This window comes from Leuciscus leuciscus (assembly GCF_965113295.1).
Source record: "Leuciscus leuciscus genome assembly, chromosome: 8".
In the NCBI taxonomy this organism is placed as follows: domain Eukaryota; kingdom Metazoa; phylum Chordata; class Actinopteri; order Cypriniformes; family Leuciscidae; genus Leuciscus; species Leuciscus leuciscus.
The window spans coordinates 22,349,876-22,363,306 of record NC_138732.1 but is presented as its reverse complement, the minus strand read 5'-3'; the positions used below and the strand labels follow the sequence as shown (position 1 = coordinate 22,363,306).

Genomic DNA, 13,431 nt, shown 5'->3' with positions numbered 1-13,431 from the left:
TCCCTGTACCCTCAAACTCTGACAAGCAGAGGCGCCGCTGCGTCGTTCAAAGAAGCTCTGTTTTTTTATTAAAATTAATTATTGTCTAACTGAGCAATTCCTTTCCTTTTAATGTCCTCGGTGGGTGTAATTAACTGGAACGAGTTCCTCTTAAGTTGTTTTGCATGAAGCACATTTTCCCTCAAGGGATCCGTCTTCCCCATGAGAGCAAGTAATTCCTCTGACACTCGTCCCTTTAACCTTCAAGCCGGTTAGTGTGTGGGGGAAACTGTGGTCTTCAGGCTTGCGGATCTGTTCCCGGAGGAATACGTAGATGTACACCTGCCCTTGTCTTATTAGAAAAAGTGAGGTCAGGGAAGAGATGTTCTCATGAAAAAAACACCTGAGCTCTCTGAACTCCACCGTACATTTTCATTTGGATTCAAAGCAAAGGCATGCTAGACGGTTTGACGAGGTCAAAGCTTTAAACTCGGCATTACGGGATTGATTTTTTTGTTGTTGATGGAGAGAAAGGGGGTGTATTCGACTGCGTTAAAAGCTTAATGGCACTCCCCAGACAAGCCTCAAACAAGGGTAATGTAGACAGAATTAAATGACTGTCTAATTAATTAGAAGAGCGAAGGCTGGGAAGAAACAGCAGTGGCTTCTCATTAGAGCGAGTTTGCGAGTCTCTAGAGAGTGCTGGTTCCGAATATTATCCGGTGCGAGCGACGTTTCCCAGCAGGCTCTGGTTGCTGACACATGCACGCACTCAACCGCCCGTTGTTAGCGTCGTAGCTGTGTTTCCGCATTGTGTTCCCGCATTGTGTTCCCTCAACATAAAAAAACACAAGAGGAGAGGATCACGGAATAATTAAACACACCCACTTTGAAGTTTGTTTTCTCGCCTCAGGATGTAATTCTGTTTCAGGATTTGTTGTTGTTGTCGCTCTGACCCAGAACTTAATGGACGCGGCGCACGCCTGTTATAGCGTGAAACGCCTACAGTGCAAGCATCAAACGGCAGCTCCGCAAATATCTTGTACATCTCCAGTTCCCCCTGTATCTGGGATCATCTCTTATCTGAAAACAAGTTCTAGTCAAACTGGGAATCATTTGGACTAGAGCTTTCCGACTTGGTTGGTGTGAGAGCTGTTTTCTGAACAAGCTGTTGTTTGATTCTTTTAGTGAGGTTAGGTGCTTAAAAGACATTACAGTATCAGCAATGTCAATGTTAGTAAAGTCCCCCCAAAATGCAGCCTAGATAGTAAGTCCTTGGTACAATAGAATCTGTCTGCAGCCTGCAAGACTTCAAGTTACGCCCCTTCAAGTTACGCCCACTTCAAGTTACGCCCCTTCAAGTTACGCCCCTTCAAGTTACGCCCCTTCAAGTTACGCCCCTTCAAGTTACGCCCCTTTAAGTTAAGCCCACTTCAAGTTATGCCCCTTTAAGTTACACCCCCTTCAAGTTACGGCCACTTCAAGTTACACCCCTTCAAGTTACGCCCACTTCAAGTTACGCCCACTTCAAGTTATGCCCCTTCAAGTTACGCCCACTTCAAGTTACGCCCACTTCAAGTTACGCCCCCTTCAAGTTACGCCTCTTCAAGTTACGCCCACTTCAAGTTACGCCCCTTTAAGTTAAGCCCACTTCAAGTTATGCCCCTTTAAGTTACACCCCCTTCAAGTTACGGCCACTTCAAGTTACGCCCCTTCAAGTTACACCCCTTTAAGTGATGCCCACTTCAAGTTACACCCCTTCAAGTTACGCCCACTTCAAGTTATGCCCCTTCAAGTTACGCCCACTTCAAGTTACGCCCACTTCAAGTTACGCCCACTTCAAGAGCACAGACCGGTCGATGTATGGTGTCAAAGTACCACGAGAGCGATTAGAGAACATACAGTTCCGTATTTTGAATCGCTCTTGCACAAGTTTAATTTAAACTGAACATACTACAGTTGATTAAACTGACTCTTAGCTTTTCAAGAACCGAAATGCTTGTTTTGGTATACAGTAAAGCAAGCTGCAATCTGCATTAGTGCCAGGGTACAGATAATGTACTGCAAGAAACCATATTGCAATGTATTGTTTTATCAATTATTTGTCCCACCTCAAATGTGGAGCAAGCACTAATATATCCTTTTGGAATTGGGCTTTATTTCTATTTATTTATTTTTTTATATAAATAATTTTAAACATCTTTTGATGTATTAATGTATGCCTGATTTGCTGATGATTAAACATTTTTACTGATATCAACAGCACTAATGAACAGCTAAATGCACTGCTGACAAACAAATCTTATGATACTTTTGAGACAAATGAAATACAAGCACACCCATAACAAAATCAAGGCAACACAATGAGGGTTTACGCAAATCCAATCTAAAATGTTCTAGCACTAATATTGTCTGTTCTGGGCTACTGCTGCAGAATTACATCCAATAGAAAATCAGATCTCAGAAAGTGCCCCCAGCCACATAAAAACAGTAGAATCTAATCCTTGTAGTTTTCCCCTCTGTCCACATCCCCTGTAGGTTTTACAGTCTTTGTAGAGAGAATTGCATTGAATGCAACAAGAGATTTAGATACGGAGTTCTGTAGGTCCTACTATGCACCTCTGAAAATGTGTTCCAGTTTACCACACCTGTTGACAAAAGAAGAGACGGGTTCATGTGTAAAACGTTCAGATTTTTATTTTATTTTTATACGAAATTCTCTGGTAGCAGTGTTTCCTCAGTGTTCATTTTAGTATTTGTGTGACACCACAGCAAGAAAAATGTGAAATTAAAATAAACACTTGTCTAAAACAAAAGCATTAGTCTATTGTAGAAGTAATTATTATATTATGATGATTAAAATAATTTTAGCACTAGAACCTCGACTTGAATCATAACTTAGGCCCAAACATGGACAGATAAAGGACAAATGAGGAATCGTCACTCAAAAGCACCACAGCTGCACAGTCGTAAACTGTCGTAAACTGGTATAGGAAACAATAAATTAGACGGCATGCATTTACATCTATTAGGTGACATCTTACCCATGCATTTACAGTTTAATAATGGCAAGTGACTCACTCATTGCTTTATTCCACAGTGTGTGTTGTGTACTGCAGCACTGCGCTTGTTCATGTGAGATTCTGTTTCTGGTCTGTGTTCCTCTTGCATGGCTCTGTGTGTGTTTGAAGTCTAGTGTCTGCTTTAATGAGTGTTCTCCAGACTTGTTCAGCCCAAACCACACTAGGCCTGTGCTGTCCTGAGGCCACTGCAGTGCCACTGCGCTCTCTCTCTCTCTCTCTCTCTCTCTCTCTCTCTCTCTCTCTCTCTCTCTCTCTCTCTCTCTCTCTCTCTCTCTCTCTCTCTCTCTCTTCCTTCTTTCATTCTTTCATTCTTTCCTTACTTTCCTATAATTTCCTTTCCTTCTGTCTTTTTTCTCTTTTTCTTTCCTTTTCTTTTCTTTTCTTTCCCTTCCATTCTGTTTTTTCCTTTTTTTCTTTCTTTCCCGTTTTTTTTTGTTTGTTGGTGTTTTAACTCTTTTTGTCCTTCCTACTTTATTTTCCTTACTTCTTTCCTTCCTTCCTTCCTTTCCTCCATCCTTAATTCCTCTTTCTTTCTTTCTTTCTTTCTTTCTTTCTTTCTTTCTTTCTTTTTTTCTTCATTTACTTCAATCCTTCCTTCTTTCTTTCTTTTACTCTTTCCCTACTTTCTTTTTCTTCCTTCCTTTATTTATTTTCTTTTTTCTTTCATTATTTTTGTTTCTCTTTCTTTCTTCCTTCCTTCCTTTGTTAATTTCCTCATTTTTTTCTTTCTTCCTTTTTCTTTCTTTCTTTTTCTTTCTAACCTTCCTTCCTTGTTTCTTTCTTTTCTTCTTTTCTTCTATTCTTCCTTTCTTTCTTTCATTCTTACCTACCTTCCTTGTTTTTGTTTTTTTATTCTTTTCTTCTATTGTTCCTTCTTTCTTTTCTTTAATTTCTTCCTTGTTTTTTCTTTTAGTCATTCATTCCTATTCTTTCTTTCTTTCTTTTTCTTTCTTTCTTTCTTTCTTTCTTTCTTTCTCTACTTCCTTCAGTCCTTCCTTTCATTTCCTACTATTATTCCTTTCTTCCTTCTGTCCTTCCCTTTGCATTCTTTTTTTATTCTTTCCTTTCTTCCTTTGTTAATTTCCTCCTTGTTTTTTATTTTATTCATTTCTTTCTTTCTTCAATCCTTCCTTCCTTTGTTTCTTTTTTCTTTCAATCCTTCCTTTCATTTTCATCCTCTTGCTTTCAGTCACTCACTCTCTCTATTGCTCCATTTGGGCTCCAGGCTCATACACCCCCGGCAGCTTGTCTTCTGTCTCCTGGGAGGTGATACTTGGTTTTGATGTATAAATCATCCTCGACTCCTCAGTCTTTAATTAATGACCCCCATCTGTCCTTGCCGGGTGAGTTTGAATTTTAAAATGCTGACACACCAAGCAAACAAGCACCTCTGCGACTGCCTGACGCAACAAGCCCCTGAGTAAAGCAAGCTATCAGCGCACAGAGAATAGGCAGTCTGACATAGACACCCTCGCCTGCTCCGAGGTGCTTCCAGCCCATTTACCTAGCAGAGCAAGAGAGATAAAGCACGAGAGTGGATGAAAACCAGTCGTCGGACTCGGACAGAGCAGGGGCAATAATACTTCCGTCCATCAGTGGGCCAGACCAGTAAGGCTCTGTGTGTATGTGTGTGTGTTCATAGGCTTTTCAAGTGAGCCCTGCCAGAGTTTCTGAAGCGGTTATGGAGGCATCAAAGACAAGCGCCGCGGTGAGTCACCGGCTGCCTTTTACAATCTATTTACTGGATGTGTGCAAGACAGCGTTTCAGACCGTAGATGGGGGGTGCGGGGCGTGCAGGTGGACAGGGTCAGGCTGCATCACATATGCATGAATAGCCAAACAACACAAAACAAGAGAACATAAGGGCTCTGTTCTCGCTTTTGTATGCCAATGTTGCCGATGTTGTTGTTCCCATCGCTCCTGCCTTTCAATCCGTTTGGGCTTTTTTTTGTTTCCTCTCATGTCATTAATATCAGCTGTTCATCTCAGCGCTGTGATCATGTCTTTCTCTCCATTTATCCCACTGTGGGGGTCATCACTTCAGCTGCTCGTGTAGCATGGTGGGGTGGTTATCTTCGAGTTGTCGCTCTTTATCTTTATCTTTCCAACTTGTGTTTGAGTGAAGCATGTGCAACTCTTTTTTCTAATTACATAGTTCTCCACCTCTCGCCATCGTGATGTCACAATTCAGAACCAATGAATTTCAACACCCTCATAAATCTTTCGTATGTAGTGTAAAAACCCATTCCTGTGCAATATTTGACATGCCAGTACTTCACCATCCCTTTTTCATGAGCTAAAAAATCCATCTCACAGTGACCCAAACACACAAGTTCTGACCTCAAACCTCTTATTAAACTTAAATTGCTACAAACCTGTTTCTACAAAGTACATATCAGAGCTCATGAATTAGGACACACTACATCCCCCCCCCCCCCCAGTGTAAAGTCTCAGCTCAGCGCACACAGTTTCTCGTTAGTGACGATTAGTGGTCGTGGTGTGGAACTAATTTGCTGCTAGTTGCTTGTTTTGAATCTAATCCGTCTTTGTGGGATCTCTGTGGGCTCTGTATGATTTATCTATGCGCACCTACACTAACATTGTCAGCCGCACAAGACAGATCTGCCGCTCTCAAAAAACACAGTTTAAATCCTTTGAGAGCAGATATATTATCTGATACAGTTTTCAGTTCCAAATGTAAAAGCCTGTTTTCTAGCACTGCATTTTGGAAGTGTGCATTCAATGTTATAGTAAAGGCATAGTTCATGAACATTCTGTCATTTTTTTATAATTATATTACAATTAGGTTGTATACAATACCATTCAAAAGTGTGGGGTCTGTAAGACTTTTTAATGTTTTTGAAAGACACTTATTCTTGTACAGTGATATTGTGAAATATTATTACAATCTAAAAGAACTGTTTTCTATTTTAATGTATTTTAAAATGTAATTCATTCCTGTAATGGCAAATCAAAATTTTCAGTGTCACATGATCCTTCAGAAATCATTATAATATGTTGATTTGCTGTTCAGGGACATTCCTTTTTATTACTTCATCAATTTAATGTGTGAATAAGCCGAGTATTCATTTCTTTTTTTTTAAATACCCCAGTCTTTTGAACTGTAGTGTATATATCATATCTTGATGGGATTAAAAGAAAAAAGCTTGTCTGTGTCAGACAGAAAGAGTGATTCATTCTGTCTAAGTGCCATGTCTCTGCCATTCCAACAGCAAACCCTTGAGAATAACTTAACCAATCTGGTGAAGAGGAACAGTGAGCTGGAGAACCAGATGGCCAAACTCATCCAGATTTGTCAACAGGTAGAGGTGAGTCCAGGCAAATGTATCATTATAATCTTCATCCTTCACATCACCATCATTATCATCATCATACTCATTTCATTCCACCTTCAGTTATTTCCCCCACATCTGCAGATGTGTTTTTGACAGTTCTACAAACAAATTAGTTTACATTTTATTTTTAGTGACAATGTGGTTCTGATTTCTTGCCCAAATGCTTCTCAGATTCAAGGCTATTCCAGGGATGCAGTTACAAAATGTAAAGAGTAATGTATATTTGATAGTTAAGTTATTATTTAGATATGATTGTTGCAGTTATATGATTCTGTGTTTGTATGAATGTTTTATGTGATTGTGTGGGTTTCATTCATGTATCAATGAATGTTTTTTTTTTTTTATTCACAGTCCAGTAGTCGCCTGTATGAACAGCTTTTTTCATGGCTTGTCCTGTAGTGCTGTATTGACATAAATTTTCTTTCAATTTAACTGCTGAGCCAAAGGCTAGAAGAGCCTCCAAGACTGTAGCATACTAAATGTTCTGACCATATTTGTGCAGGACAAAGCTCTGAGGACATCAGAAGTTACTGGGACTGATGGCAGCTGTACAAAGTACACAGGCTACACCGTAATTTCAATTTGAATGGACAGTAAAACAAAGGCAGAACACTATACAATCTGATAGGTAGCATTATTTGACAGAACACCGGCATAATAACTTATTATACGCACGACTAAACAAAGGCCGAGTACTGTAACTCAATTTGTGCATTTCAAAACGAAGCCAAAGAGCGGTAACTGGTGTTACTGGTGTTAAGACAACCCATTATTTTCTCAAAAAAACAACAGAATTGACTCAAGATACTTATCCACATGATAAAGGAGGTCTTCAATGTGCCAAAAATATCAATAACTCCTTTTCGAACAAAAACGAAGTTACGGTCTTTTGCCTTTGCATGGCAGACTGGACCTTTGGTAAGTTGTAAGGAACACTATATTGAGTCCAATCTTTAGTTTAAACTGATAATTGTTTGTTTTACTCAAGTTTTCGCAGTTTCCCCTTTTAAATCCAGTCACGCTGTAGGCTCTTTTGCCACTCAGTCCGGCTGAGGGGGGCGTGTTCCGGTGGGAAAGTGACGTCAATGCATTCCCTCTATACTCTTTATATAGCCCCGCCCCTTTTCAGCGCCGCGCTCGTTGTGTTCTGTCTTCCGGTTTGTATTTCCACAGCATGAAGGTAATATCTTACGGATTTTTGAATCAACCTCTCGCAGTCTACTGACGTTTCTTATGACATCCGCCTCAAACATTACAATGCTCATGATAACTTTCGTTAACTCTACAATAACATTTACTAGGGATGGGCATTCGATTAAATTTTCTTAGTCGATCGTCGGGAGAATTAACGATCGACTATCGATTAATCATTAATATTTTTATATTGAAATTCATTATTTCTTTAACTTTTTATAAATTAAAAATGCAATGAAAATACAAAAATACAGTTTGTTTGTCCTCGATGAGATCTTTATTACAAGAAGATCAACTTGTGGCAGTGAAACTGGACGTTCGGTAGACTTGAAGATTCCTGCGGTGCTCTAAACCAGCGGAACCTGCAGCTGCGAGCCGGCGTTCTTAAACAGAGACCCATGGCCACTTCATCCGTTTTCTGTGATCGGATAGCTATCCGGTTGTGAAAAGACCAAATCTAAATGCCCTCCGAAACGCATTCGAGACGGATTTAAATCCGATCGTTCAAACCACTTCAGGAGGAGATCTGAGACGCATTCCAGACGAAACTGGACAAGAATAAATGCATCTGGTTGTTGAAACCACATATGTAAATTTGACTTATCCCAAAAATGATAAGAAATAAACGTGTGAGAGCGTGTTATAGGCTATATGTCATGTTATATCCAGATATGACGACGCTACTTCAACACGCATCACCACAGACGAGCATCTATTCATCAAGCCAACGTGCAAACTATCGCAAATCAAAGTGAAAGTCATTCATCAACACACAATCATCTTCATTAAAAGTAAAGAACCGAAATGATCTTACCAGGGCTGTTGCCGCAATATCTTGTTGCGGTCTTTGATTTAGAAATTTTCGCTGATGATCAATAAAATGCAGCTCATATCAGTTGCTTTCGATTCGATGACGTGCAACAATTTAAATATGCATATAGCGCGGGAATTCAAGATCGGATTTATATCCGTTTTGCAAAAACACATTTATGTGACCAGGTGTAAATGGAATCGTTTTGATAAATCAGATAGCTATCCAATCTGAGAAAACGCATGAAGTTCCCATAGAACTTCTGCACCAGTCTACTGATTTCTGTTGAGAAAGATAAGCATGTTGACATGATCTGGGATCAGACGCGACCGCAACCTGGTGACAGCCAGTCCAGCCGCCGAAAACACCCGCTCTGAGGGGACTGACGTTGCCGGGATGCACAGGTACCTCCGCGCTAAAATTAATTCCATTGCTTCAAGACTCACACTACGCAACGCAACCTGCATTAGTTTAATCGATAACAAATAAACGTGATCGACGAAATTCTTAACGATCAATTATCGATCGTCGATTAATCATGCCCATCCCTAACATTTACATTTAGTCATTTAGCAGACGCTTTTATCCAAAGCGACTTACAGATTAGGACAAAATTAAGCGAGTCATCATGAAGAGGCAAAAACAACGCAAGTAGTGCTCAAAAAACAAAGTTCAGGCATTATTCAGAGTAGCATAAACCCGACAAGTGAGGTTTTAAAGGGAAGGGGAAGGATTTTTTTATTTTTTATTTTTTATTTTTTTTTATAAGGTTAAGTGCTCACGGAAGAGATGGGTTTTCAGCTGTTTTTTGAATGTTGTCAGGGATTCTGCATTCCGGATGAGGGTGGGGAGAGCGTTCCACCAGCATGGAACTGTGAATGAGAATGTTCTGGAAAGTGATTTTGTGGCTTTCTGTGATGGAACCACGAGACGTCGCTCTTTGACCGATCGTAGGCTTCTGGTAGGGATGTAGACCCGTAGGATTGAGTGAAAGTAGGAAGGAGCTGAGCCTGTGATAGATCTGTAAGCAAGCGGAAGTAAATAAGTAAATACACATCACCAGCTAATTACTCTTTGACAGCGATGTCATAGAAATATATAGAGCTACAGCAAAAATGGAAGTTCAAACACAAAAAAAAGGCTGCGCACTTGTTCTCTGGTGCATAAAGTCTATATTTGTAGCTGCTGTTTGGTAGTGATGTGGCATATTTATGCATACACATCAGCACACATGATAAACGGTTCTTTTGAAAGTCAATTAGTATTTATCTTTGAATCAAAGCTTATTAAATGCAAGACAAACAAGGCACCAGGGATATATTTAGGCCTTTGCTTGATGTCACCTTGAACATCGGCTGAGGAAGTTGTTCTTACTCCAAATATGACTCAAGATCAGCACTAAGACATCAGGCACAAGGGAAATTCAAATGTGAGCATCCTTTTTAATGACTCTGTCAGGATGGTTGTCCTTGCCGTTTGAGAAAAGAAAGCAGGTGACAAGGCATTGTTACTTCATTAGCTGAATCCGTCTTGTTGAACCCCAGGGGGACTGCATGCGTATCACGTCTCTGACCTCAGCTGAACCGCACATAAAAAATCTGTGCATAGCACCGGCTGCTTTGAGCACACAAACAATGTAGATCACAACTCAGGTGAGTGAGTTAGTGTGGAAGAGGGCGTACAGTTTGAAGCATTTAAAAACAGCTTTCTGCAGTAAATCCCCAGCTACATGTAAGGTGATTTAAAACCGTTAAACCAATCCAAAAAAAGGTTTAACTGCATTCTGTGTGATTTTTCTACGTAATTATTAAAGTCTAGATCCATTATTCAGGCCTGACTGTTGTAAGAATAATCATTGAACAGCTTGTCAATCTTCAGAAGTCTCTTGAAGGCCAGGCCTGCTGTATCATATTTATTTGAAAGGCACAGTAAATTATTGAGGATTGAATGAGGTGTGATAATGTTAAAGAAGATTTCAGGGACACTGCAAATTAAATGTCTTGGAGATTAAATGCTGAAGGTTTGACCCCAAATTCCTCAGCTGTGAACTCTGTTCTTCTTTTGAATTTATATATGAACTGGCATGAACAGAAAATGTGCATCAAAATGCAACATCTAGAGTTTTACTTCTCAAGCAGCCAGTTAAATTATGCTATTTTGCTCTTTACTCTTGTAGTCATGATAAAGTACATAGTTTATTCATTTCAGTTCTATCCATACCTTAAAACGGACCATTTAAACACCTTTACTTCTCAAATTATGAATATTTTTATTAAATGATTTATGTAACTGCTTTAACAAAAAATACAAGTTTCACATTTCTGATTAGAATAAAAATTCTGTCATCATTTACTCACCGTCGCTCCAAACCTTTGATTTATTTTTATTTTTTTCAGTGGAACTCAAAAGAAACTATTATGAGAAATCAATGTTGTTTTATGTCCTTACAATGGAGATCAGTAAGGTACATTTTTATTTTTGCTGTTGTTGTTTTTTTTTAATCCCATTGACTTTCATTAAATGTACAAAGACATTTGAAACATTCTTCAAAATATCCTCTTTTTTGTTCCACAGAAGAAAGTAAGAAGAAAGAAAATTTCCATTTATTTCTGTTTATTTCTTTAAATCCCTTGTAATGCTGCTATAGTTGAGTTTCAATTGTAAGTGCATTACAGTGGCCAAACTGAGACCCAAAAAGCATACAAATCAGAATTATCTTCCATGGTAATTAACATTTTGCCACATATGCTGATAATATAATGTGAATGTGCTATAAATTATTTATGTAATAATAAAATTTTAAAAAAGCCCCAATTACCCAATTTAGCCAACCAAAAGACTTGCTTTCTTGAAGAGATGCTTTCTGCCTGTCAATCATTTTAACAGGACAGCCCATATGAGAGACGCAGGAAGCTGTCTGGTTTTTGATGTGGTTCATTCAAGTTAAGCAGCATATTCAGCCTCATAAGCAGTTTTCAGTTGTTAGTTTAAACTTGTATAAAAATTTGACTTGAGTCAATGTGTATTGAACACACATCATTACTTTGAATACCGTAACTTTCCCCTAGAGTATATAGCTGGGTATGGCCCTAAAGATGTCTGTCAATAAGGGCATCATCTGGAATGCATCACTTTCTATTTTAAGGGTAACATCTGCTAACATCAGAAAATCTCAAAGCAGATTCACACAAAAACATCTGCTTGAGTATAGTTAAACCAGCATTAAACAGTGAATGAATGCAATGTATTGCAGATGCAAACTCTCTACAAATGATGTTATCCAGATGAAAACACACATCAAATTGACCCTTCGGCATTTGTGTTGTATGAGAGGAACATCTGCAGTGATGCTTACAGCCGTCTTTGTACGCGTTATATGAAACATAGCATATATGGCAAAGTTTTCTATGGATTCCATTAGACAAAGTGTTTTAGGAAATGTCCTAAGAGAGTCCTTGTATAAATAACTCATGAGGGATGCTGTCAGGGGACTGAAGGTGTCTGGGGAACTTTGCACTTTCAATTGGGAATTTCCATTTTAGCTTTGGTGATTTGAAGCCTGGACTCCATCAGTCCCTTGCTTGACATTTCAGGTGCTCTCTCTGGGCCATTGTGGGTTATTAGCCCTGTGGTGCAAAGGGACACTTTGTTTTGTTGCTGTTCCACCGAGTGTACATGTGTGCACCAATGTGGTGAGGGCCGCCATGCTGTGATGCATATGCCTCTCCCTCATCCATTTTTAACAGGGCCACTTGGACTCTCCGGTGATGAGACAGGCCCCATAGGAGCGCCTTGTACAGCCGTGCACTTAGAGCACTCAGACCTGCCCCATCTGTCAGCATATGGGAAAGATACACAGTAATCAGAGCTGCCACAAAAAAACAGACCTCTGCTCAGTGGCATCTGTTCAACAGCACTTTAGATTGTTTTGTACCCAAACTGAACCGCTGGAGCTCATTAACAACCTTTTTATAGCGGCCAGTGTCTTTCCCGCCCTGTGGATTAGCAGATTAAGGATGTGGCAATATGAAGAGATAAAGGTCAGGAATTGATGAGCTTCGTCAATAATGAGTCTTGTGGCAGTCATTACATGCAGTGCACATTATCATCCGGGCTTAATCCAAAAATAACTTAAGTAAATATGTGCAGGGCATTCTTGAATCTTTTTACGGTTAAATGTGCACAAAAATAAATTAATTCCCCACAGCCTGTGCTTGTGGAATTAAATACTGCAAAAATGGTTTTCTTACTCAGTAGACAATTTTGTCTTGTTTTATTATTGTATAACTCAGTTTTGCTTCTGAGGTAAATGTATCTTGGTTTAAAAGTAGTGATGAAGTAGTTTTTATTTTTTTGTAAAGCAAGGATATTGATATTGCTAAAATAGCTACAATATTCTGGATTAAGTCTGCAAATACCTGCAATATAGTTTTAAAACTTTTTTATATTATTAATTTTTTCATATGTATGTATGACAGTATGAGGATCCAATAGGGTTACAAGGTTTAGTCACAAGCTCTTTTTAATACTTTTTATTGGTTAAATATTTGCAAAACCCACAGACTACTTTTAATGATTTATAAAAATAAAAAAAGGATGAAATATGGAGACACGAGGTTTCCGCCTGACACTGACATTATATATATATATATAATTGTAGATATTTAATGGATTTTTTATCTACATTTTGACACTGCTTGATACATATTTATAATTTATCCAAAAAAGATTACATCATGATAATATCTGTGTACTGAATTGTTATTTGTCTTCTTTCTCACATTTATTTATCCCTCAATATTGTGTTTTACTTTACATCTCACCACCTTTCCCTTTCTTTGTCTGGATTCAGATGTATAACTTTTCAAACTACCATATTACTTCTAAACTTTTTCAGCATTTCAAGCACTGGTTTTCCTTCAGGATATGCAAGTCTAGTTTATTATGTGGCCTACATTGCACAATGTCACAAAGGCACTATGTTAAGTTGGTAAAATGGTCCCAATGG

General features: G+C 38.8%; 1 protein-coding gene and 1 long non-coding RNA gene across 5 annotated transcripts in view; one reads left to right on the top strand and one right to left on the bottom strand.

Moving 5' to 3' along the window:
• The window catches only part of LOC309504277, a 503,575-nt gene that overhangs the window by 386,534 nt on the left and 103,610 nt on the right, over nucleotides 1–13,431 (bottom strand). The window lies entirely within an intron of this gene.
• The window catches only part of mid2 (midline 2), a 154,699-nt gene that overhangs the window by 110,106 nt on the left and 31,162 nt on the right, over nucleotides 1–13,431 (top strand). For 3 of the 4 annotated variants that reach the window (XM_082177273.1, XM_082177272.1, XM_082177271.1), the window contains 2 exons: nucleotides 4,705–4,770; nucleotides 6,296–6,391. In XM_082177273.1, the coding sequence (XP_082033399.1) occupies nucleotides 4,705–4,770; nucleotides 6,296–6,391 (162 nt within the window). The remainder of the gene's footprint in view (nucleotides 1–4,704; nucleotides 4,771–6,295; nucleotides 6,392–13,431) is intronic. The other variant, XM_082177274.1, reaches the window with a different exon arrangement.